Source organism: Lissotriton vulgaris, chromosome 8, assembly GCF_964263255.1.
Source record: "Lissotriton vulgaris chromosome 8, aLisVul1.2, whole genome shotgun sequence".
In the NCBI taxonomy this organism is placed as follows: Eukaryota; Metazoa; Chordata; class Amphibia; order Caudata; family Salamandridae; genus Lissotriton; species Lissotriton vulgaris.
The window spans coordinates 170,723,997-170,750,104 of record NC_141696.1 but is presented as its reverse complement, the minus strand read 5'-3'; the positions used below and the strand labels follow the sequence as shown (position 1 = coordinate 170,750,104).

General features: G+C 49.1%; 1 protein-coding gene across 1 annotated transcript in view; it reads left to right on the top strand.

Moving 5' to 3' along the window:
- The first annotated feature begins 202 nt into the window (after positions 1–202).
- Positions 203–26,108, top strand: part of NDUFC2 (NADH:ubiquinone oxidoreductase subunit C2) — a 45,346-nt gene continuing 19,440 nt past the window's right edge. The window contains exon 1 of the mRNA XM_086933904.1: positions 203–440. Within this exon, the coding sequence (XP_086790030.1) occupies positions 308–440 (133 nt within the window). The 5' untranslated portion in view covers positions 203–307. The remainder of the gene's footprint in view (positions 441–26,108) is intronic.

Genomic DNA, 26,108 nt, shown 5'->3' with positions numbered 1-26,108 from the left:
GAAAGCATATTGAAAACACCATTTTCAACCATCAGAAAGTGTATCGTAACTAAAATAAAATCACTCTCAGTATAGCGCCGCATAGCCCGGTAGGAATGTCTTAAAAATTAATGAAAACATTGATGTTCCAAGATGGCCGCCTCTTTCTCTCCGTTTCTCTCGCGGCTGTCAAAGGGCTTTGCCGTTGCTACATGCACAGCGGAAGTTGGGTTGCCGGACGGCTTTGGGGGAAGCACGCAGTGCATCGCCCTTGCGGCTCCCTGGTGCTGTCCTTCATCCGAGGTTGAACGCTTCCGCTTCGGTGGGGATGGCGGCGGACGAGGCGAAGCGGTTGCCCCCGCCGGGCATAGTGAATAGGAATTCGGTGTGGTGCGGCTTCATGGGCTGGTGTTCTATCATCCTGGGGAACGCAATGAACCAACGCCCGCCCCTGTACTCAGGTGAGAGCGGGCACATTGCTGATCTGCACTAGAGTTCAACGCTGAGCATGCTCGGGCTATTCCATTTCCTTTGACATTGGTGGCAGCTATTTTTCTTTGCACTCTGAGGCTGCATACATTTTTGAAACTACAGAAGTAAAAGTTACAAATTGCAATGTGAAAGAACTAGAAAAACAAGCATTTGCAATGCAATAGGTCTCGCATTTACGCGAGTTTGAGCTTTTGGCGTTTCAAATAGCAATGCCTTTTATTTTTGTTTTCATTATAAAAACATAAATAAAAGGCATTGTCAGGGGGAGGGCGGGATGGGGGGGGGGAGAGGGGGTAATAGGGGGGGGGGGCAGCCAACGAATGCAATAAGTGCCCTTTTCCAGACTTGTGTTAGGAGTCTTTGCATCATTTCTGCGCCACTCTCCCGATTGTAGGTGTACCCCTCGTGACTGCGCAGAGACGACCGGCGGGGCGAGTGTGTTCTGTGTGTTTTAGAAGATGGGATTGTGTGTGTTAGGGCTAGCAGGAAGAAGAATTACATAACAACTAAGAGTCTGGCACTCTGTCATGTTCGTAAAGTGAGAAACAGGCAGGTGCTGTTATTTTCGGAGGCGCTGTCACACTAAAACAAACAAGTTGCCTTCCTTGGGATGGATACCGTGGGCTGTAAATCTAACTGGTGCCGCATTTCCTCATATCGAAGACTGTGGGCAAGTCGCTGTCTTGTGCCGCTCTCATGTGTGGGCAGACGAATGGCCTCATTCTGTCGCTGGCGGATTTTCACAGTTTGGCACGCAGGGCACGTGCTTTTTAGAAACTCAACTGCCCCTTTCTGGTGCGAGGAAGCACATCTTTGCTGCACTTTATTTAAATTTTGCAATTTTACATTGCGGGACGTACTGGAGATTTTTACTAGAGTACCGGTTATACCAGACGAGGACACATTCATTTTTGCTGAGGCACATGGAGATTAAGTGATTTGCCCAGAATCACAGGATGTTGAACCAACGCCGAGACTTGGTTCCCTTGCTCAAAAGCCGGAATGTCCGTCTAGTCCCATCCTCTCTCTCGCAACAAAGCGATAAAGAAAGTGATTTGCAAAGGGATGTTTCCCCTTCCTGCGGAATCAGTTGTGAGCGTCACAATACACTGAGAACTATGTTGCGACAGAGGTCTCATACAATATGTCAACATGCAAAACGAACACTCGTGCTTCGCAAAATGCTGCATTTATTTCTCTGTTCCCACAACAATACGATTCGTCTTTCAGTCAGACTGAAAGGAGCTGAAGTGCTGACTGAATGAATAGATATCAGCAAACTCGTTCTACCACTGAACATTTGCTTTCATTCTGCCACAGCCCAATTTGTGGTCTGGAGGCGAGTAGCAGGTGAATGCCTGCGCATGGGCACCAAAATTTGATATAAGTAAAACCGAATGGACGTCCAAAAGATTGCGTGACAAACTACTCAGGAGTCAGCTCTGGAGGCTCTAGCTTTTCTGTACACTAATTCTGTACTAAGGAAACTAGCCCGTACATTAACTCCGAAAACGTACATGTTGGAGTATAAGTTGTAGACACTACATCTAAGAAACACGAAAGGCTATCATTGCTCTCCGTGTCCTAGTATTAATATCAGCAGACAGCACACTTTAAAGAACCAGGGTCGGCGAGCTTGGGACCAGGATGCCAAACTTCCGAGGCGTGGAACGCAGGCAAGAGAGGCGGGCTCTACTTCGATAGGCAGGAGCCTGCGAAGTTCCGGCAGATTCCCCGCCTCTGTAGCAGGGTAGCGGTGACGTAGCTCGTCCGGAGCGCGGCACCTTGGAGGCAGAGGGAGCCCACAAGCAAGCAGGGATTCCAAGAGAAGAAAGCAGGGATTCCGGGAGTGATGCGGTTCTCGGGAGAGAGCAGGAATGGCATAAGGGTACGAGGAAGCAAGAAGAGCCCGGTGAGTGGGGAGTGGGGGGTGTGTGCGCGTGTGTGGGTGTAGCTGTGTGTGCGCGTGTGTATGTATATGTGTGGCTGTGCGTGTGTATATGAGGGGCTGTGCGTGCGTCCTGATGCATTGTGCCTTCGTGGGTGTATGTGTGCGCATGCGTGAGTGTGGCTATGTTTGCGTAACCGAAAACGCGCCCATACAGCAAGCAGCCAGCAGCAAAAGCGCGCTCACAAGGACAAATCTGAGACACAAAAAGCGCGTGGCCGACTCGTGTCTCACATTCCCAGAACTCGGCAACATTAGTTGTCGAGCTTGGACGCATGCTTCGCATGCTTTTCCAGCTCGACCTAAAAACCTTACATATAAACTTAACATCTCTACTGCACAGAGGGAGGCCGATGGAGGTCTTGGCGAGGGGCGCTTCTTACTAAATCACGCTTCCTGGTGGGGGTGGAGTTGCTCGGAACTGCTATTCACACTGATGGTCAAGAATAGGTGCTCAAAGTTTGTCAGAGTCCGGAAGGGGTACATTATAACAGTAAGAAAACATGTTTTACCTTCATTTCATTGTGTAGTACAAAGGCTTTTAGGATTCTCGTATTTAAAAATACAGAGGAGGGGGGCAACATTTTAGTTTAAAACCCCCAGTCTTACTGTATGTTGTATTCTCAAGTATGTCATTATTAGAATGCATATATGTCAGAGGAGAATGTGAGGAAGAATTCTAGATGAAGACACGGAGCCCTGCGTGGACGGTTGTCTGCTCTGGCTCCTGTTGGTGGTTGTTTAAGCTGTCCTTCTGCCTGCCAAGAACCATCTCCCCATTATCCTTCCATTATTGGGCAAAATGCTGGTGTGGGAGATCTTCAGGCAGTTACAAAGTTACTTGAAGACAGTGAGCTTCATTGATGCATTACATTAGGGTTTTAGCCTTTTTAATGGGTTGGATTTTTCTATAATTTGTGTAGCGGATTACTTGTCCACGGTTACTGACAGGACATTTGGTGCTGCTAATATTATGTTGAACTTTGCACTGACTTTCAGTACTGCTAAGAATGGAATGGTCTCGTAGTACTTCAGACCTTGTAGTTTTTAGAGCAGCTGTTTTTAGGTCTCTCCTGTCAATGCGCTTGCGAGAATATAGGGGCTTAACCAGAAGCTTAACCAAACAGGCGATTTGATGCTGTGCCCGTGAAAAGCAAGCTCAATGCGCAAGCGCATTGACCTTAAAAGCACGTGCACATCAAAGCCAGCCATCTGTTCCCCAGCGTGGTGCCTCCAGCAGCTCTTCAAAGGTATCCGCTCCGCCCCCTTGCTGCATCAAAGGCTTTCATTTCGCGGCCGCGTTTTTTTTTGTCCCTGTTGTGCCGCCCAACTTGTCTAGCATAAGTAAGTCATACCTTGACCTTACTTTTTCATCCCCGATTATAAGTGTATAAAGCCTTTCCACTCTGCTTGTCGTTGTCAGCTCGAGGCATTGACGTTGCGTGACTCATGGAATGTATGGGCTGTGCATTTAATGTGAGCTTCACTTCACTCTGGTCCGCCTGCACCTCCCTCTCTCCCTCCCCTCTCTCTCCCCGCCCACAGCCTTACTCGCATTTCTCCTCCCCCTCCCACCCCTGCTGTTGCTGCCCACGGCCTCCTTTTCGCGTTTCTCCTGTCTCGTTGTACCTCTGGCACTACCATTTTCCCCTAGTTTGGGTGATCACAAAGGGAGTGGTAAGAACACAATTCAACTAAATTTTAAGAGTCATGCATTGTGACTTACGTATAACATAGTTTGCCACTCTGCTTGTCGTTGTCAGCTCGAGGCATTGACATCGCGTGACTCATGGAATGTATGGGCTGTGCATTTAATGTGAGCTTCACTTCGGTCCGCCTGCACCTCCCTTTCTCCCTCCCCTCTCTCTCCCCGCCCACAGCCTTACTCTCATTTCTCCTCCCCCTCCCACCCCTGCTGTTGCTGCCCACGGCCTCCAAAGGGAGTGGTAAGAACACAATTCAACTAAATTTTAAGAGTCATGCGTTGTGACTTACGTATAACATAGTTTGCCACTCTGCTTGTCGTCGTCGGCTCGAGGCATTGACGTCGCGTGACTCATGGAATGTATGGGCTGTGCATTTAATGTGAGCTTCACTTCACCTCGGTCCGCCTGCACCGTAGGTCCTTATGGCGTGTGATATGACCTGTAAGGCTGTCTGTAACACCGAGGAGGTGTTGTTTCTCCCTCTCCCCATCTCCCCCTCTGCCTGCTCTCTCTCCTCTCTCTCTCTCTCCCTCTCGCCCTCCCCTCTCTCCCCGCCCACAGCCTTACTCGCATTTCTCCTCCCCCTCACAACCCTGCTGTTGCTGCCCAAGGCCTCCCCATCCGCAGATAACTTTCTCTTGTGCTCTTTTAAACTAGTTTCGTTTTCGCTACAGCTTCCCCAGCATTTGGACACTTCTTTTCATGGTGAGTCCAAGCAGCCTTTCTTCCTTCCGATATCGAGTGTACTTTTAAAGCGAACCGTGGTGGGTGTACATAATTGTAAAAAAACATAGGAGCCATTTAGCCGAACATTCACAAACCTGCACTTCAAGATTTCATGCTGCTGAGGTCGATTACATGCTACGTTGACCAGGGATCCCACTTTTTCACGATCTAGGCCACTTTTTCACTTGGTGTATGGCCTATTTCAGGGACATCTTAACTCCAGTCCTCTGCTTGACAGAGGGGCAATTACATAATGTTGGACGTGTTGCTTCCTTAAAGTGGAGTAATGCGTCTGTGATTTTTTTTTTTTTATTATGCATCAAGCTCCTAAACCAAACGTGCCTTCCTGGTATTTCATGGTGCTGGAGTCGATAACATGGTTATCACTCTCTCCTCCTCTATCCCTCTCTCTGCTCTCCTCTCTCTCAATCCCTCTCCTCTCCCTCCTTCCCTCTCGTCCTCCCTCTCTCTCCCTCCCCTCACTCTCTCTCTCTCTCCCTCTCTCCGTCTACCTCTCTCCCTTTCCCTCTCTCCTCTCTCACCCTCTCCCCCTCTCTCTCCTCTCTCTCCTCTCTCCCCTCTCTCCCTCTCTCTCCTCTCTCCCCTCTCCCCCTCTCTCTCCTCTCTCCCCTCTCTCCCTCTCTTTACCTTCCCCCTGCTCTCCTTCTCTTTACCTCCCCCCTGCTCTCCTTTTTCTCCCTCTCCCCCTGCTCTCCTCTCTCTCTCCCTCCCCTCTCTCTCCCCTCCGTCCTTCGCTCTTGTCCTCCCCCTCTCTTCTTTCTCTCCCTCTACCCTCTCTCCCTTTCTCTCACTTCCCTCTCCCTCTCTCCCTTTCCCTCTCTTCCCTCTCCTCTCTCCTCTCTCCCCCTCTCTCTCTCCTCTCTCCTCTCTCCCCCTCTCTCTCCTCTCTTCCTCTCTCTCTCCTCTCTTCCTCTTTTTACCCTCTCCCTCTCCCTGCTCTCCTTTTTCTCCCTCTCCCCATCTCCCACTCAGCACCACCACAGCATCACTCAGCACCACCACAGCATCACTCAGCACCACCACAGCATCACTCAGCACCACCACAGCATCACTCAGCACCACCACAGCATCACTCAGCACCACTCGGCACCACCACAGCACCACTCGGCACCACCACAGCACCACTCGGCACCACCACAGCACCACTCGGCAGCACCACTCTGCACCACCACAGCACCACTCTGCACCACCACAGCACCACTCTGCACCACCACAGCACCACTCGGCACCACCACAGCACCACTCGGCACCACCACAGCATCACTCAGCACCACCACTCGGCACCACCACTCGGCACCACCACACGGCACCACTCGGCACCACCACAGCACCACCACAGCACCACCACAGCACCACTCAGCGCCACCACAGCACCACACTGCGCCACCACACTGCACCACACTGCACCACCACTGCACCACTCTGCACCACCACAGCACCACTCTGCACCACCACAGCACCACTCTGCACCACCACAGCACCACTCTGCACCACCACAGCACCACTCTGCACCACCACAGCACCACTCAGCACCACTCTGCACCACCACAGCACCACTCTGCACCACCACAGCACCACCACAGCACCACTCTGCAGCACCACTCTGCACCACCACAGCACCACTCTGCACCACCACTGCACCACTCTTCACCACCACTGCACCACTCTGCACCACCACAGCACCACCACAGCACCACTCTGCAGCACCACTCTGCAGCACCACTCTGCAGCACCACTCTGCAGCACCACTCTGCACCACCACAGCACCACTCTGCAGCACCACTCTGCACCACCACAGCACCACTCTGCACCACCACAGCACCACTCTGCACCACCACAGCACCACTCTGCACCACCACAGCACCACTCTGCACCACCACAGCACCACTCTGCACCACCACACCACCACTGCACCACTCTGCACCACCACTGCACCACTCTGCACCACTCTGCACCACCACTGCACCACCACAGCACCACTCTGCAGCACCACCACAGCACCACTCTGCACCACCACAGCACCACTCTGTACCACCACAGCATCATTCAGCAACACCACAGCATCACTCAGCACCAATCACCATCACCACATCATCACTCAGCACCACCATAGCACCACTCAGCATCACCACATCATCACTCAGCGCCACCCCAGCATCACTCAGCACCACCACATTATCACTCGGCTCCACCATCACTCAGCACCACCACAGCACCACTCAGCGTAACCACAGCACCACTCAGCGCAACCACAGCACCACTCAGCGCAACCACAGCACCACTCAGCGCAACCACAGCATCACTCAGCGTAACCACAGCATCACTTAGCGCAACCACAGCAACACTCAGCACTACCACAGCATCACTGGTTCAAATATGTTATTTCAATGTTTCAAGCTGTTTTCAAGCTTTCAAGCTTTTTTACAAATCACAAAAAGATGTTAATATTTCACTTCTGTTCTTGGATTTTCGTCACAATAAAAAACACTGAACATAATCTTCACAAAAGTTATTTACAAAAGTTTAAGCTATTGACATTACAAATTAAATACATTATTTAAGTATTAATTATTTTAAAAAATTAAAAGCCATTGTTACTTGTGATATCAATACATCTAAGTCACGTAAATACAAAACATGTTTCATTACAAATGCTATAGGTGTCACATTTGCGAAAGTTATAACTAATGGCATTGTAAATGACAAAGCTAATAATTTTTTTTCTTCTTTTTTTGTAAAGCATCATTTAACTCTTGACCCAGCCATCCCAATGGCATTCCTCTTCTTTTTTTTTTATTTGTTTTTGCTCTATGGACAGTTGTTGCTGTTGGGGGATGTTATCCTGTAGCCTGGTTGGATTAGTATGAATATGATGATGAAGGTCCAATGTTCAAGATCCAATGTCCTGAAACTAAAATTTGTGAAGAAGTAGCTTCCTGGAGCTGAAAGAGATTAGATTGTTGGAGTCGAAATTGTCAAGAATTAGTGGTGAAATAGGCATGTTTGTGTCAAAAAGCCGCACCACTTTATCAAAGCTACAAAGTTGCCCACCTCTAATGGCCTGCTGTGTATTGACCGTACAATTAACTATTTATACAGAAAGAGAGACAACAAATACAGTTGAATATGGATTCGTAATTGGCATGAATCAAAACTCCTAGGTCCTCGTCAACGTGGTAGATCTTCTTTTTTTAAATTTTCTTCACGCAGCCAACACATTTCGCCTTACAAAGGCTTCATCAGGGCTGCAACCGTAAAAGACAAAATTGAAATACACCACTACATAAAACATCCATATAAAATCAAGGATCTAGGACACAGACCCATATACACACAAACAAGAGTATTTACTCGGTTCTCAAAATGTTTGGTGATAATCCTGGGGTTTACCACATGTTTCTATACATAGCAATGGTGTGTGAGCTATGATTGTTTTACCAACTTATTCACCTTCCCTGAAGCAGTGAAAATGTTCTGCAAATAACATGCATTCTCTGCGGGACATGTGATGCATCCTTGATGCAGTTCTCATTTAAAATACGTATTTCTTTTTTTTTTTATTGTTTAATTAAGTTTTGCATCAAAACAAAATACAGCCGGTCAGCAAGAGTGCCCAATGTACATTGATATGAAACGGTGATCGGAACAGATCACAGTCCAGCACGTGTCGGCCCGAATGGCCCATAACACAAGGCTCCCACTTCTATCTGCACACGCACCACTGGAAATACATTAGGTTACCGCATTCAAGCAAGTTACAGCCACATATCCTCGTGACAGTCCAGGGAATATGTGCATGCAGCTACAGTAGTCTTCTCAAGCAACACGGGGGTCAATTTCGATTTCCTTGCCCATACAGTCTATGCAGTGGTCTAGCAATGAGCCCTATTGTATCACCTCATGGGCAAGTAAGTAGGCCTACAAGGGGCCCCACATCTTGCACGGACGTAGTGCTTGCGGGATCGTGAAGTAGTAGATTTCCAACTGCTCATTACAGTATATAATATTTTTGAACCACAGTTTGACAGTAGGAGAAAAATCTCTGCCCACACACAGCCACACATTGTTTGGCCAAAAGAAGGGTGAAGGAGAGAAACCAATTGATTCTCTGCTCTACATATATGGTGCAGCCCAATAGGGCCATTTTCGGGGGGAGTGTAATAGTGGATCGCACCGTATCTGATAATTTATGGAACTCTTCTTCCTAGAATGCGTAAATGCACAGCCAGTGCCAAACCATGTGGGGAAAGTCAGCTACTGGGAAATTGCATCTGTGCAGTGGGAATCTGCCGTCAGCTTCGGTTGAAAGGGGCTTAGGAATGTGAAGTGCAGTAATAGGAGTTGGACATTAGGGGAGAGCTACACTATCTGTCTATACCAGTAAATCCTCTTTTTATCTGATATTGTTGCTGCCAAATCTGCATCCCATTGTGTTTTAGCCTGGGGGAGTATGATGCGGCCTCAGATTGCATAGTGGTATTCAGCTTGATCACCAGATGCCTAGAAGTGAGGGCCGTACATAGCAGCGCAAGGGTCTTAGAACTAGGAGGCTGTTGAGGAAATGTAGGATATTTATCTACTGCACAGCACCCTAAGCTAGTAAGCGCATCGAAGTTGACCTGGGCAGATAGTGACATAGTCTAAGAAAGTTCCCCCCGGAAGATGTCAGCCAGCTGGGTGACTTGCCAACCTCGCAAGGTCTGTAAAACAACCTTCTCTTCTGTAAGGTCGCCACAGGGAAATGAGTTATAGGTTACTCTTGAGCGCATAGAATGTTATGTGAATTTGTAGACTGCGGCTAGTTACCTGTTAGTGGATACAGAATGGGGTAGGCCAAGCGTTGTCGGAGTCCCTCCCATGCTGGTTTTATACAGGAGACTGAGTAGATTTTAGCAAGGGGCCGTGGAGAACCGAGCCAGTTAAAGAGGATAATGTAATGGTATGTGCAATGTCATGTTCTATTGCCAGCTGAGCCGTACATGGAGGTGGGCGTAGTCAGAAGTGTGTGAAGTGCTCTTGGGCGTAGTAATAGTAGAGTTCAAAATCTGATGCTGCTATCCCCCTTTGATCAAGAGGCAGAGTCAGCACTTCCCAATGGATGCAGGGCTGCTTACCAGCCCCGTCAGGTGCATAACCATCTTTATAAGGGCTATCCTGCCAATCGGGGATAATAGTAGATTTTTCCATTTATGGACTTGGTCTTCTATTTTGGACTTGGCCATTCCTTAATTTTCAAGACGTACCGCAATTTTATCTATGCTAACCCAGATTCCCTGGTACTTCATGGACGTGGAGGTCCACAGCAAGGGAACGTTTAAGTCCCTCATGAATGTCGACAGGAAAATAGTGGATTGTTGCTGTTTAATGTAATGCCAGGTATTTGTTTAAAGTGCATGAATTCTCTAATGACTGGACTGAGTTTCCAGGCTGGGTCGCATGGATAAAGGATAAATCTACATAAAGTGAAACAGTTTTTGCTGAAAATGTGAGCCCACGGTGGCCCTGTAGTTGACTGCATATGCTAGGCGTTCTGAGGCTAGGCATAGTGCAGATGAGAGAGGGGGCATCCCACCCCTGTGCCTCTTTCAATATGGAAGGTATTAGAGGGCAGCCCATTTAAGCGTATTCTGATAGTTGGTCCAGAGTACAGCAATCGTATAAAGTTTAGAAACACTCCCGGGAGTCTCATCTTGGCCAGCACCGTGAAATTAACCCCACTCCAAGGAGTCAACAGCTTCTATGGCATCTAAAAAGACAGACCCAGCTTTGCACGTGGGCTGGTGCAGTAAGTGTGTGGCATTGACCTTCCTAGAATAAACCGTACGTTTTGCCAATATTTTCACATCTGTATTTATTAGAGTGGACAATATAAATCTTTGAGATGACATGTTACATGGCTTCAGGAGAGTGATTAATCAAGACTCCTGGAGGGACCGGAAAAGGACTCCCAGCTGCAATGCCTTTTGTATATTTGGAAGGAAGAGGGAAAGGCTGGGTCCTGTCTCTGACCGGCTTGGACCACTCTTAGGAAGCAAACACCAGAAGATGCCGGACAGTCTGAATAAATACAAACGAATGCACACCTAGTATCAATAATTGCTAGGTGGACAACCCATTAGTGATTGGTCACTTGTATTTTATGAAAAAGTTTTTTGAAAAGTTTTTGGCATCAAAAGATACACACCTCATTCACAGTGATACACAAATGCATTGAAACCAAAACACAGTACATAACATTACAATATACACGTAAAATAATTGTGATTACAGTGAACAACTGTGCTATGCCTCAAAATATATTGTTGTGCTGAGGCACCAATCCTAAATTGCAAATGAACAAGTGGACAAGGAAATGAAATACTAGCCTACTTGTTTCCACCACCACTAGATACGTGTTACTTTTAACATATGGTACAACAACATAGGAACACACAAAAAACTAAGCAGACATGTAGAATTTGTGCGAATTCTGTTCCTATTGTGCCCTAATATTTGCGGTATCTGGGTGGAGCAGGACGCCGACGCGTTTCGAACCCATGGAATCAGTAGAGGGTTCTCCTCAGGACAAGGATTGGGGGTCGTTGTTGCTTAAACTTGGAATGTCAGGAAACTCTCTGTGGGTTAGCCTTGGTGAATACAACCCTACATGGTAAACGGGGGTGCCGATGTGCGGGAAGTCAGGAATAATGAAGGTTATGCCTTGTTAGGTAGACTCTTGTAGGAATATACGAACTCGAGCGGCAGCCGCCGCTGTAGTTCGGAAAGTTTTCAGCGATTCAATCGGACTTCGCATCAGCACGCCCAAGCTGCACTGGAAATGGTAGCGCTACCATTGTAGGGTTGTATTCACCAAGGCTAACCCACAGAGAGTTTCCTGACATTCCAAGTTTAAGCAACAACGACCCCCAATCCTTGTCCTGAGGAGAACCCTCTACTGATTCCATGGGTTCGAAACGCGTCGGCGTCCTGCTCCACCCAGATACCGCAAATATTAGGGCACAATAGGAACAGAATTCGCACAAATTCTACATGTCTGCTTAGTTTTTTGTGTGTTCCTATGTTGTTGTACCATATGTTAAAAGTAACACGTATCTAGTGGTGGTGGAAACAAGTAGGCTAGTATTTCATTTCCTTGTCCACTTGTTCATTTGCAATTTAGGATTGGTGCCTCAGCACAACAATATATTTTGAGGCATAGCACAGTTGTTCACTGTAATCACAATTATTTTACGTGTATATTGTAATGTTATGTACTGTGTTTTGGTTTCAATGCATTTGTGTATCACTGTGAATGAGGTGTGTATCTTTTGATGCCAAAAACTTTTCAAAAAACTTTTTCATAAAATACAAGTGACCAATCACTAATGGGTTGTCCACCTAGCAATTATTGATACTAGGTGTGCATTCGTTTGTATTTATTCAGACTGTCCGGCATCTTCTTTTGTATATTTGGAGCAGGGGCCAGAATAGCAGCGTAAACTTTGTCAAATTCGGAGGGCAACCTGTTGCTATCATGGTCCTTGCAAGTAGGGAGACTGGAGATCGCAGTCGTATTCTCGCAGACGGTGATGGGCATTTCTACGAATTGCCGCTGAGGGCTCTCAATCCAGTGTAGTGTAATGTGCTCCAAATAATTTGTTATCTTTGAGGTTCTAGAGCTGCGGAATGCGTAAAGGCTTCAATATGCAACACATGCCCCGAGACTAGTATCGTCGTCTTCGAAGAGGGTTTTGCTTATATCAGTCTCTAACTGGAGATAGCCCTGCAGTGAAGTCTTCTGGCGAGACAAGTACACTAACGTTCTTCTTGGTGTCTCCGCCTCGCCATATGTTCTGGAACATCATTATTTCTTTCATCATCGTGAAGTGTAACTGGGCCTGGGGAATATAGATCTATCAGAATTATGAATGATCTACTACTAAATTGAAATCTCCCACCGTTCCCATAATGATGTCACCTGTATATTGGCTGCAAATTGATGTAATGTATGGGGAGAAATTGAAATTGTTGATGTGGGCATGCACATTATCTAGAGCAGTCTTGTCTTCCATTGAATTTCACCACACTAATTACCTGTCTTCCCTCTGTGTTTACAAGTATTCTGAACAGGAGAAACCCTTTTGTCTCCCTGATCAGTACCTGTTTGATTTAATAGAAAATGCCAAGCTGCGCGCAGCACCTCCTTCTTTTCTTACCCACTTTGTGGTTTTCCTTTAGTAAGGATTTTTCACGTAGTATTGCTATTTTTGCATTCCTCTGTTTTAAGTGGGATCCCACTCTGCACACTATCTCTCACATTTATTCATATCTCAAACCAGGAGGCTCTGTGTTTTCTTTCTAGGATTGGTTTGTGATATTAGCCCTTAGTCCACTCTCATCTGCTTGTCTAAAACAAGCATTTACATTGCAATGGTAGAGCTATTGGCATTGCTCATGACATTTTTTTTCATTTTTAAAAAAAACATAAATAAATGGTATTGTCATTTGCAATAGGTGAGCATTAGAGAGTAGTAGAGAGTATTCGCGGACACAGAGCCACCAACACAGAAAGCCACACACACAGAGCCCCACACACACAGCCCCACACACACACACACACACAGCGAGCCCCCCCCCCCCCACACACACACACACACACAGCGAGCCACACACACACACACACGAGCCACACACACTGAGCCCCCCACACACACTGAGCCCCCCCACACACACTGAGCCCCCCCACACGCACAGAGCCCCCCCCCACACGCACAGAGCCCCCCCCACACGCACAGAGCCCCCCCCACACGCACAGAGCCCCCCCCACACGCACAGAGCCCCCCCCACGCACAGAGCCCCCCCACGCACAGAGCCCCCCCACACACACAGAGCCCCCCCACACACACAGAGCCCCCCCACACACACAGAGCCCCCCACACACACACAGGGCCCCCCCCCCACACACACAGGGCCCCCCCACACACACACACAGGGCCCCACACACACACACACACACACACACAGGGCCCCCCCGCCCACACACACACACACAGGGCCCCACACACACACAGAGCCCCCCACATGCACACACACACACACACACACAGAGCCCCACACACACACAGAGCCCCACACACACACACAGAGCCCCACACACACACAGAGCCCCACACACACACAGAGCCCCACACACACACACAGAGCCCCACACACACACAGAGCCCCACACACACACACAGAGCCCCACACACACACACAGAGCCCCACACACACACACAGAGCCCCACACACACACACAGAGCCCCACACACACACACAGAGCCCCACACACACACACAGAGCCCCACACACACACACAGAGCCCCACACACACACACAGAGCCCCACACACACACACAGAGCCCCACACACACACACAGAGCCCCACACACACACAGAGCCCCACACACACACAGAGCCCCACACACACACACACAGAGCGGTTGCGACAAGGACAACGCAGGCGCCTGACCCCATTCTCGTTTGTATATTCAATGATGTCATGCAGCCTCCGGGTTTCAGTTGAAGAAGAAGCGCCTCTCTGGTTGATACATCAAGCCTCTGATGACGGGGTCGGCTGAAACGGGGGCGGGCACAGGAAGGGGCTGAAGCACCACCATCTTTCTCGCTTCTGATGACGGGGTCGGCTGAAACGGGGGCGGACACGGGAAGGGGCTGAAGTGAAACGGGAGCGGGCACAGGAAGGGGCTGAAGCACCACCAGTAGAGCCAATGAGCGGCCAAATAATTAAATAACGAAGCCACGGAAGGCTTAATAAGCGTGCCAAGTATCACGCATCATGCGTTAGACTAACACATTTCAGTGTGGTGGTCCGCATCCCCGCACTGAAATGCAAAGTCACGCATATTAGGAATAGCGCCTACCTCGGCTGTTGAGCTGTTAGATCGCTGCTATCACTAAATTAAATCTGGCTGGCAGTGCGCCGCCGCTGCGTGTGCGCTATTCTCGGCAGGCTTGGGGGGCTGGCTGAGCTAATAGCTGATAACTCGCTGGCTGCTACAATTCTTTATTAATAAAGGAATCGAAATTCTCACTGCGGAGCAGCATTGTTCTGACTGACGTCACCAGGACTCTGGATTGACACAGTGAAAGAATGTCTTTAGTTCCACGGGATGTGACGTCACGTCGTCCTAATCTGGCCGCAGTTAAAAGTTTGGGAGGCTGCCAGGCTAGGTTGCGTGACAGCCTGCTCACACCGCCCACGGCCGTGAATTTAAATCACTGATCAGATGACCCAACCCCAGGGACCGCGGGGGCCGATACAGGCAGCCACTTCACTTGCCTCTGAGGAGGCAGGCGGTCAGCCCATTAACCGAAATTCCGTGCTCTTCCTCGCAAGTAAGTGTGAGAACATCCGATGGTCAAATTGTCTTTTTAACGCTTGCAGAGTAAATGGAGTGCATTAACCCCTTAAGTGCTGCTGACGGCCAATGGTCGTCAGCAGCGCTACCTCCCCAGTGCTGCGCACGACCATTGAACGTCCATTCAGCACTAGTTCTAATGGACAGCGCAGCACTGGGGAGAAATGTTTACACGCAGCTAAGGTGTTAAACAGCACGTCCTCCGTCCTCCGCATGTTCTTCCATCGTGACAGTTATTGGATGCAAAAAACGATGTACTGAAGTTTTTGGAGTGCATTTTTATCTGCCTGCACTGAGAAAGAGAGCTGTTGTTATTTGTTTACATTATATTGTTGAATGGGGTCAGTTTTCTGTCCATGCCTGTTTCCCAATTGCTGCACTCTTTAACAGCTCATACTTCAAGCTGGATTTTGGTTTCCGACTGTAGATTTTGGTGCTACATGTTAAAATAACATTAGTAAGTAAAATGCAAATCCTAAAGCCTTTGTTTTCTATGTAAGGGCTCTTAGAGTTAATTTTGCAAAGTTGTGCCAACTCACCTGCTGCCTTTCCTGCCGGTAGTACCATGGTTCTCTCAAAAAGCAAAGGCCGGCTGACGAGGCTTGCAGTCACGGTCTCATATCAGTACGCCTGCACCATGCCTCTGAAGAGTTTAGCTTAGAGAGGTGAACCTGCTATCATTGCAGATGACGTCTGCGCATTGAGTCAGACTCACTGCACTGCATGCAGTACTGAACAGGCAAGAATTGAGCACGTGGGGCAGCAATGCGTCTACTAGTGTTGCAGCTTGGAGGCATTACAGCTGAGGTACGTAATTTTGATGCTGGGGCCTCACATTCTTCAGTTGTGGGCCTGGTCCCATTTGTGACACAAAGTCCCTGGAGTACACACTGATCCTCTGCATCCTGACTTGATTGATTTGTCGACAGCAAGGAGGATCCAGGATGCCCAGAGTGGGTGAAGGCTGCTATGGCATCTGTGTTTTAGTTGTTCTGCTAACTTGCTATGGCTGCTACTAATAAATAGCATTAATGCTTCAATCATTCTGAGCTGCCTGCTCCCCCTGGTCCGTAGTGTACTGAGTCTGAGAACTGTGCAGTCATGCAGCCTAACTCTACTCTACTCAGTTTTCAGCTGCCAACGTTAGCGTATTTTAGTTCAGTGACTTCTTACTTTCTTGTTGCTCAAGTGGGTGTCATTTCTGATATTAATATGTTGACCTCGTCTAAATTGCTTGATGTTATCATGAGAAAGTGTCACTCATAGCCGTGAAAATGTCACTCGACTACAATGAAATTATGAAAATGTCACACATAGCAATCTGAAACCTTGACAGCTATACAAACACATCACTGAAGGAATTACCACATAACACTACAGTTCAAACATTCATTATTTTGATACTTAGAAGTCCGAAATACACTATTACCTCTCGCGCAAACACATATTTCCCAGTCAGATCCAGTTACGCTTAACTTTATTATTTCTCTCTTCAACCTTCGACCGTGCTCCCTGCGCTACTGTAAGTCGGTATATAAATAATGCTTCGGTTCAGGCATAAGCAGGAAAAATTACCACGATCCAACCCAGATGGGACTCGAACCCACAATCCCTGGCTTAGGCCAGTGCCTTACCCATTAGGCCACTGGGGACTGTACATTCTCAACACCGTTTCCTCTTTCTTTGTCTGTTTCAGCACAACATATGATGCACTGATGATTTCAGAGGGGGGCGGGTGGGGAGTCTTTGGCGTGCGTATACAAACAGAAGTGCGCACATTTACTTGGCTCAGCATACACATTCCTCATGTTGGGGGGGTGGTTGCTTTGGCGCTGATGTTTCCAGGGGGGGGGGGGGGCTTTGGCGCGTGTGTATAAACAGAAGTGCGCACATTTACTTGTCTCAGCATACACTCTCATCATGTTGGGGGGGTGGTTGCTTTGGCGCTGATGTTTCCAGAGGAGGGGTGCTTTGCTGCGCGTGTATAAACAGAAGTGCGCACATTTACTTGTCTCTGCATACACACTCAGCATGTTGAGGGGGTGGTTGCTTTGGCGCTGATGTTTCCAGGGGGGTGGGGGGGCGGGTGCTTTGGCGCGCGTGTATAAACAGAAGTGCGCACATTTACTTGTCTCTGCATACACACTCATCATGTTGGGGGGGTGGTTGCTTTGGCGCTGATGTTTCCGGGGGGGGGGGGCGGGTGCTTTGGCGAGCGTGCATAAACAGAAGTGCGCACATTTACTTGTCTCTGCATATACACTCATCCGGCTACTGTACGGTTTCTCTATGGAATACTCTGAGCTAACATTACAATCGCGCGTGCCTAACGAAACCCTCTTTTTGCCTCGCACATTCTTCCTTGTTAGTTTTACGATGGTTTAATATCAGAACGAACAAAAGAACAAGCTGTTCCTCACAACAACAAAAAAAAACAAGCTGTTCCTCACAACAACAACCAAAAAAATGGCCGCGGCAAAGCTCCGATATTTTCGGAATGGGGGGCGTGTTTTTAGGTTTGAGTGACGGATGACATCACAGGTACAAAGAACCTAAAAAACACGCCCCGAATCCGAAAAAGACGGGGCTTAAGGGGAGTGACGCCCCTCTACTCCAATGGCTGGCCAGCATTTACGAGGCCAGCCAATGGAGAAGAGGGGCGGGTTCCAAGCCCCCTAACTAAAAAACATTCATTCTTCGGAGCTCCGCCCCCACCGCTTACAGCAGTGCGACGGAGTCCTCGACCTAAATCAGACCCTCCAGGATATCGCGATTTCGCGATTTGCCGCGAAATCGGCACTTTAGTAAAAATGCCGCGATTTTTACAAAAGTGCCTGCGAAATCGGCACTTTTTGTAGAAATCGCGGCATTTTTACAAAAGCTTCTATATCCTGGGGGGGTCTGACTTACTTTGTTTATTGGGGCGGGCGGGAAGGACACATACAGAAGCACGAAAGAATAACATTCCGGGCTTAATGGGGCATTAGCAGCTCACTCAGCTCACAATCGAAAGAAGCGCACAGACCGACCCGGGGACTGCAGGTAGCCAAAGGCTGGGGGCATCTATCTTCGGGAGGGGGCGGGGCAGAGAGCAAGAGGTGTCTGCTGGAGGGGGGCGGCGTGCTTTGCAGTGTGTGTGTGTGCCCTGTGTACAGACTGCGCTCCTGTGATGTGGGGTGCGTATGGACACCGCTGCAGGGCGGGCCGGGGGCTGCAGGTGGCCAGAGGCTGGGGGGCATCTATCTTCCAGAGGGCGGGGGGGGGGGGGGTAGGGGGTGGGAGGGAAGTAGAGACATGGTGGGGGTGTCTGCTGGAGAGGAGCGGCGTGCCTTGCAGTGTGTGTGTGTGTGTCTGCTCTGTATACAGACTGCGCTGCCTGTGATGTGGGGTGAGCGTGAACACCGCTGCAAGTGGACACCCGACCCCCCCACCCTGAAGACAAGCCTCAGTGTAATCCCGACATTCCTCTCGGTAATGAGCTCTGGAGCCGGGGGGTCTCGGGAGGGAAATGAAACAAACACGAAGATTGTGATGGGATTGGATTCCCAGCAGGAAGCAGGGGCTCGCACCTCCACCGCCCCCCATACGGCAGAGAACCCACAGCACTGAACTCCTCTTGCTTCACAGATAACATTGGCAGTAAACCTAGGTCTGAAATGCAAAGGCAGGTAATGAGCTTCAAAAGGAAATACGCTCATTATGGATAAACGATAATTAGAGTCAAATGTTCGTGTCCTAAACGATAAAGACATGCTACAATTTCTACCGGCCCCTTGTAGATATCCTCAAGTCAAGACAGTTTTGATACTATCAACAAATCACGTTGCAACGTCAGCAACTACAGAGTAGCACATCGGAATAAGTGCTACTTTCAAATTGCACGTTATCTAGCATCGAAAAGTGTGTCACTTTCACTTAAAAGCCTGAGTAATCACCGATGTGAGTAGCCTCCAGCCAATGGAAGACAGCCTATAGCAGCCTGTGCCTACTTTTGCCCTATCCAGTAGCAGTGGAGCGCAAAGGTATAGAGGGGGAGCAAGAATGAAAACTGAGGGTATGGGGCAGGTGAGACAAAAAAGAAGGGGTGAAAGAGTGAGCAAAGAAGTCACAGGTGGGAAAGAAGTAAAGGGTAGTAGGGGGTGAGAGAAACTGGGCGAATGAAAGTGAAAGGTGGAGAAAAGTAGAGAGGACTGAGCAGGAGAGAAAGAGGGAGGGTGAATGCGCGAGAAATAGGGCGAGAGAGGAAGGGGAAGAAAGACAGTGTCTGGAAGAACGAAAGTATGAGAGTTAGAGAGAGAAGAGAGGGCTAGGAAGGGAGAGAGGGCGACAAGAGAGAACTAGAGAGGCAGGGTGCTAGAGAGATACGAAGATGGAAAGAGAGAGGGACGGGGGGAGAAGAGACTGGGCTGATGAGAGAGATATCGATAAGGAGAGAAAGGTGTGTGTGTGTGTGTGAGAGAGAGGATGAGTGAATGAGGCACAGAAAGGATGGGGCATGAGAAACAGAAAGCTGAATGGGACAGTGGAAAGAGTGAATTAGGAAGGAAGATAGAGGACCTAAAAGCGGCAAAACACAACTAAGAGAGGGAGAATTGGGAGGCAGAAAGAGTGTAAGGAAGGGCGGGTGACGGATGGGGTCACTGGAGGCTGCTTTATGAAGGTCCAGGGCCAAATGAAATGCCGCAAAATTGCCGCTAAATTTCCATATTTGTGCCGCTAAATTTCCATTTTTGTGCCGCTAAATTGGCTAATCCATGCCGCTATATCCTGGGGGGTCTGCTAAACATGTCATGGGAGTCAAACCCCAACATTTGCCATGCTTCTTCCATCTCTCTGAACTTCTCCACCCAGTCTCCTCTCCTAGAAGTTACTAAAACACCACACCTTCTAACAGTTTAATTCTAAACACCCATCAGTTTAATTTATTAAATATCTCTCCTCTACTGCAGTCTACACCAAAAATGTCAGTGTTTTGCAATCAGTAACGTTACAGTTTATTGCCAGATGTACAGTGAATGGCACCTCAGGACTTATTACTGTATCAATTTCCTCCTACAAGCTTGTGTTGTGAAGAGGGCGGTTCACAAAAAAAGTTGCTGCATAGTTAATTAAATCATTAAATATTACAGTTTCATGTAAAATGAATAGTCGGGCAGAGTTCAAATGCAGAACCTTTCAGCTTGGCCAGTGAGACCTCTGAACCACAATTGGCTACTTCTTCGGAGGACACGAGCATGATTTGACATGCATAACACAGTTCTTTGATAATTCCTGCATAGCCAACTCTGGGATTACATCTCCATGTTCTACTTATTACGACGCAGTCCTTGTGAGGATGAGCAGAGTGGCTGAAAGCATAGGGCACTTGTTCACTGAATGTATTACATTCCCTTCAGGGCGCCGCCTATTCCTGAATGGCACTTATGTCACGTGGCCCGACTAGAAATTACGCCATCTTTTTGCTCACTCTATCCTATGGTCACCCCAATTTTTGCTTTTTGCTTCACTGGTTTTTGACTTACTGTGGCTGTGGGCCTGCTAATCAGACCCACAGCCTGCTGATCTCGCTCTAAATTACTATCCATGTACTATAGGTACATCACCAATTTGGTACTGGACACCTGATCAGCCCCTGTACCATGCACTATAGGTGCCCAGGGCATAGGTGCATCCAAGGCCTACCAGGGGCTGCAGCATATCTTTTGCCACCCCTGGCTGGCCATTGAAATCGACACAACTGGCTGATCACTCAGCTGGGGCAAGGTGGTGTAATCACCCCTTGCTTAGATATAGTATACCTATATCTAAACCTATATCTGGACACATATATACCTATAAGTCACTCCTATGGCAGGCCTTAACAAACCTGAAGGCAGAGTGCTTGGTTTTATGTGAGATGGTGCTCCAGCATGAGCTGAGCCTGTCTGCAGCTGTCAGGACCAACTCCCTTAGCTGTTCCGGGATATTGCCATACCATATACTGTTAAGTGCATTATAATCCTCGCGGTTACTTGCTAACTTTGGTTTGGCTTTATCAAAACATGTCGTGCAAGGTGTCATACGCTTTGGATTACTACCCCCTCGCCAGTCCTGGCGACGGGGGTAGCATTCCACCCTTATAGAGGGAGAAGACATGTTACTTTGCTTAAACGCGGTTAGTCCTAACCAGAGCCTCAGCATCACAAAATGGATGCTGCTGCCCCGACACAAGTCTGACCTCCTGCTGCTGACCGAAACTTGGCAGGGGAGGCATGGACAAAGAGTTTTCTGTCGCAGGGAGGTGCTACACCACCCCAGACAGGAGATAGTGGATTGGAGCAGGGAGGTTTGAAAGAAACTAGACACTGCCTGGGGCACACAAGGTGTCCCATGCAAAATCCAGTCAAACCGGATCTGGGGCACTCCAGCCCCAGTCCTGGCGCGAAACTGGACAGAGGGAAAGGGGTGTAACCACCCCCTTCCTGGGTCCCACCCATAGGAGGGACCTAGCAGGTAATCCAGCCCCTTGATTTGGAATTAAGGTAGGAGCTGTGCAAATGCACATCAGATTATCCTGACTGAAACTTATGAAACAAAACTCTGGACCCTTCGACATCCTACTCGACGTAGAAGACTGAAGAATCTCTCTTGTGGTCAAGGAGTGACCACCCTGTGCAAACAGGCACCATCCAGCACGTCAAGGTTTGCTTTGTTGCAGTTCCCGCAGGAACTCGAGCGACAGAGATCGACAAGACCCAGCGTTCCTTCCTTCCAACGGCCCGATCCACAGTCCCAGCGAATCTGAGACCCGTGGAGGCGACCTGAAGCGTGGGGCCGGCCATCTTGAAAAGACCACGAAGTGCTGACCGTGCAGCTCCCGAGGCTCCCTCGAAGCTGTGCATTGGGGTTTGAGAAGCCCCAGCCCTGAGCAGCTTTTGCACGGAAGTTCTCCCCTCCACACTCACCGAGTGCTGCGTGGGGCCCTTTTGCATTTTCCTGCTCAACGCGTTGGTCCGGTCGCTTGCCCGTTGGCTAGTGGGCCCAGTATCGACAAACCTTTGAATTTACACTGCTAGTCTGGTTGCTCCAGACTGGCCCTTGCTCCCCTGAAAAGGAGCAACCTCTCTGACCTTGCTGGTCCGAGTAAGAAGCGATCTTCGAATCCTGCGTGGGGTGCCTTTGCCAAGGCTTGTTAACTCCAATCCGGAAGCTGACACCGCCGACAGCGAGAGCCTTCGTGGGACAGCTCGTGATCCACTCCAGGACATCCTCAGTGCCCCAGAGTCCACGTGGCAGCGGAGACCAGCTTCTCAACAACCACCTGATTGCGCCCGACATCGCCTGGTTCCTTCCTGGTCACTGGCTAGTGACCCAAACTCTGTCCCCTCTGCTTTCAGGTACTCTACATCTTCGATCCACCCTTGGATCCAACCGGACTCTTCTCTCCTGGCCGCCTGCAGCATCTTCATCTCCAGGCACCATCGAACTCCACGACGAAACCCAACACACTTTGGCACCTATGCACCCGCTTCCTGTGGGTGAGGTAACTCATGAACGCCGGTGCTCCTGTAGTGGTTTACACCTCTAGTGTCTAAGTCTAAAATTTGGTAACTCTAGTCCTGTCGGAAGACTCTTAAAACAGTAACTTTGTAACTTTTACGCACCATTGACTTTGAATTGGTGCATGCGTGTACTTTTAGCGCTGCACCCGAGTCTAGCGGGCCGCTCCTGACTTCATCGCTGTTAGTCCCGAGTAGTCCCAGCGATTCTCAAGGCCCTAGGCCTTACCACTGTTCGTAACTTGATATTTATACCACTTTTTTAATATATGGTTTGAGTGGCCCCCGGCCTCATCCATAAACGTGCAACTTTCATATGTAAAACTGATCTTTTGTTTAAACGCTTGTGCTTCTATACTCATAAAGAGTACAGAAGATTATTCTAGTAATAAATACATATATTTTTATAATATAGAACGTGTGTGGTGTCCTTTCATTTGATATTACAGGATTGCATATGGTAAAACAGCTGGCTTCACATGCCCTCTTGAGTTTAGCCTTGAAGGCTACTTAGTCCATGCTACCCCTAGGATAGCTTTTCTTTTAAGGTTGACTTACAACCACCACCATAAGGGATTGTTTGGACTGATACAAGGTGCCCCCAGAATTGGAGACATCATACTTCAGGCCAACTTCTCACACTGGTGGTCCACTCCAAGACTGGTGAAGTATCTATGGGAGCGCTGAATTATGGTCTACTGTGTACATGTTGCTCGGCCACCCACCTCCGTCCCACGTGTGGCTACCTTGCTGTTAGCTGGGAGGCCTGTGGGTGCAAGTAGGGAGGTGGAAAGGCAGGTCGGGCGCCCCTAGTGGTTCACTCCCCCTATGGGCGAACCCCTCGTTACTCTGGGGTTCATGTTGTTGGGTGGGACTTATGTACCCGGCAAGTTGGGGCCACCGGAGTGGGAGGCGGTCCATTGGGTTTACTGATGCACTGCCAGAAATCACGGATGAGATGCCACTTTTGTACTACATGTTGATCTTTACACATCGGTATGGGTACGACAGGTGACGCACAGGCACTTCGACAGATTAAGCTAATCTCGTGGAACGTCCGTGGGCTGAACAACCCCAGGAAGAAACGACAGATTCTGGGCTACCTAGCCCGACATGGGGTGACAATTGCCATGCTGCAGGAAACACACTGGCGTCTGGGAGTGCCCCCAATTTGCATCCCGATGGGCTTCATGCCGCTTGTTTTCCTCTTACTCTTCCTACTCCAGAGGGGTGACTATTTTAATTAAACAGTGAGTGGGATTCATACCACTAGGGACGGACACCGACGCGTACGGCAGATTTTGTATAGAATGGGGGAGACTCCTATCGCACACTGTCCTTTTTGCATGCTATTACGGACCTAACATTGACAACCCCGATGCGCTGCTTCTACTATAGTTCAGAAAAGGGGGTGGTGATGAACAGAGTGTCTGAATTAAGCAGACCACTCTTACCCAGTCCAAAGATCAGGGCTTGATCCATCACCGTTTTTTAGCTCACTACACCATCCCAGCTCAGAACCTGGCTACATGCAAATTAGTCTGTCCCTGGCCCAGTGCATCATGGGAACAGGGCAGACCAGACTACCAAGCCAATTCTTAAACTGGGAAGGAAACAAGCTTCCGGGGACCGGTTTCTGGCATTTCAGCCATCTTCGGCCCGGCTTGCTTGAATCCTGATGGTGCAATGAGCAAGGGACTCACATCTGAGTATACCCTTCCACGCTTATGGTGGACAAAATGATTCAGAAAAGGGGGTGGTGATGAACAGAGTGTCTGAATTTTGGCCACTATAGGTGTGGCAGGGTAAACTCAGACAGGAGTCCCTTTTTCACTGCACCATCAGGATTCAAGCAAGCCGGGCCGAAGACAGCTGAAATGCCAGAAACCGGTCCCCGGTAGCTTGTCTCCTTTCTGGTGAAGAATTGGCTTGGTAGTTTAGTCTGCCCTGTTCCCATGATGCACTGGGCCAGGGACAGACTGATTTGCATATAGCCAGGTTCTGAGCTGGGATGGTGCAGTGAGATAAATAACGGAGATCGATCAAGCCCTGATCTTTGGACTGGGTAAGAGTGGTCTGCTTAATTCAGACACTCTGTTCATCACCACCCCCTTTTCTGAATCGTTTTTGGCCACTATAGGTGTGGCAGGGTATACTCAGACATGAGTCCCTTTCTCACTGCACCATCAGGATTCAAGCAAGCCGGGCCGAAGACGGCTGAAATGCCAGAAACCGGTCCCCGGTAGCTTGTCTCCTTTCTGGTGAAGAATTGGCTTGGTAGTTTAGTCTGCCCTGTTCCCATGATGCACTGGGCCAGGGACAGACTGATTTGCATATAGCCAGGTTCTGAGCTGGGATGGTGCAGTGAGATAAATAACGGTGATGGATCAAGCCCTGATCTTTGGACTGGGTAAGAGTGGTCTGATTAATTCAGACACTCTATTCATCACCACCCCCTTTTCTGAATCGCTTCTACTATGGGGCAAGATACAAGCGTTGGATATCACACGTCATTCTAGGTGGGGACTTCAACACGACACTACAACCTCATATGGATGGGTCGCACCCCCCTCATGACTCATTACACGAATACACAGAAAACGCTACTAGGTATTGTAGAGGACCATGATTCTGCTGGACGCGTGGAGACACAATCACCCCACACTCAGGCAAGGCACTCATTTCTCTGCGGTACACTCCACGTGGGCGCGCATAGACTATGTGTTTTTATCAGCAGGCCTCACACACTGGCTGACTGGAGCTGTACACCTAGCCCGCACGTTCTCAGACCACTCGCCTGTCCTTTTAGAGCTCCAAATCCCCGTGGACAGTTCTCCCTACCTGACCTGGCGCCTCAACCCCGCCCACCTTAGCGACTCCGCCTTTAAGGCCGAATTAGGCCAAGACATACAAGACTTCTTCGACCGCAACACAACGTCAGTGTCCAGCCTCACAACAGTCTGGGAGGCCTTCAAGGTCACGGTACGGGGCTGGTGCATTGCTAAAGGGGGTGGGATCCTTAAATCCTGACGAGGGGTTATCAGAAAGATAGAGGCAGAACTGCGCGTCGTAGAACAAGATCTAGATCATGTTACGCGCGGACAAGAAATCAAAGCCCAAATGAGGGACACACTAATGGAATACGAGGAGGCAGCGGACAGGGAGTGTAAATTCCGCTGGAAGCCGTACACTGCACGCAACTATGGAGAGGGAGAGCGTCCGGGGAAAGCTCTGGCGGCCTCGGTTAGGCCTCCCCGATTCACCAACTATGTCACCGCATTACAAGATGAACAAGGCA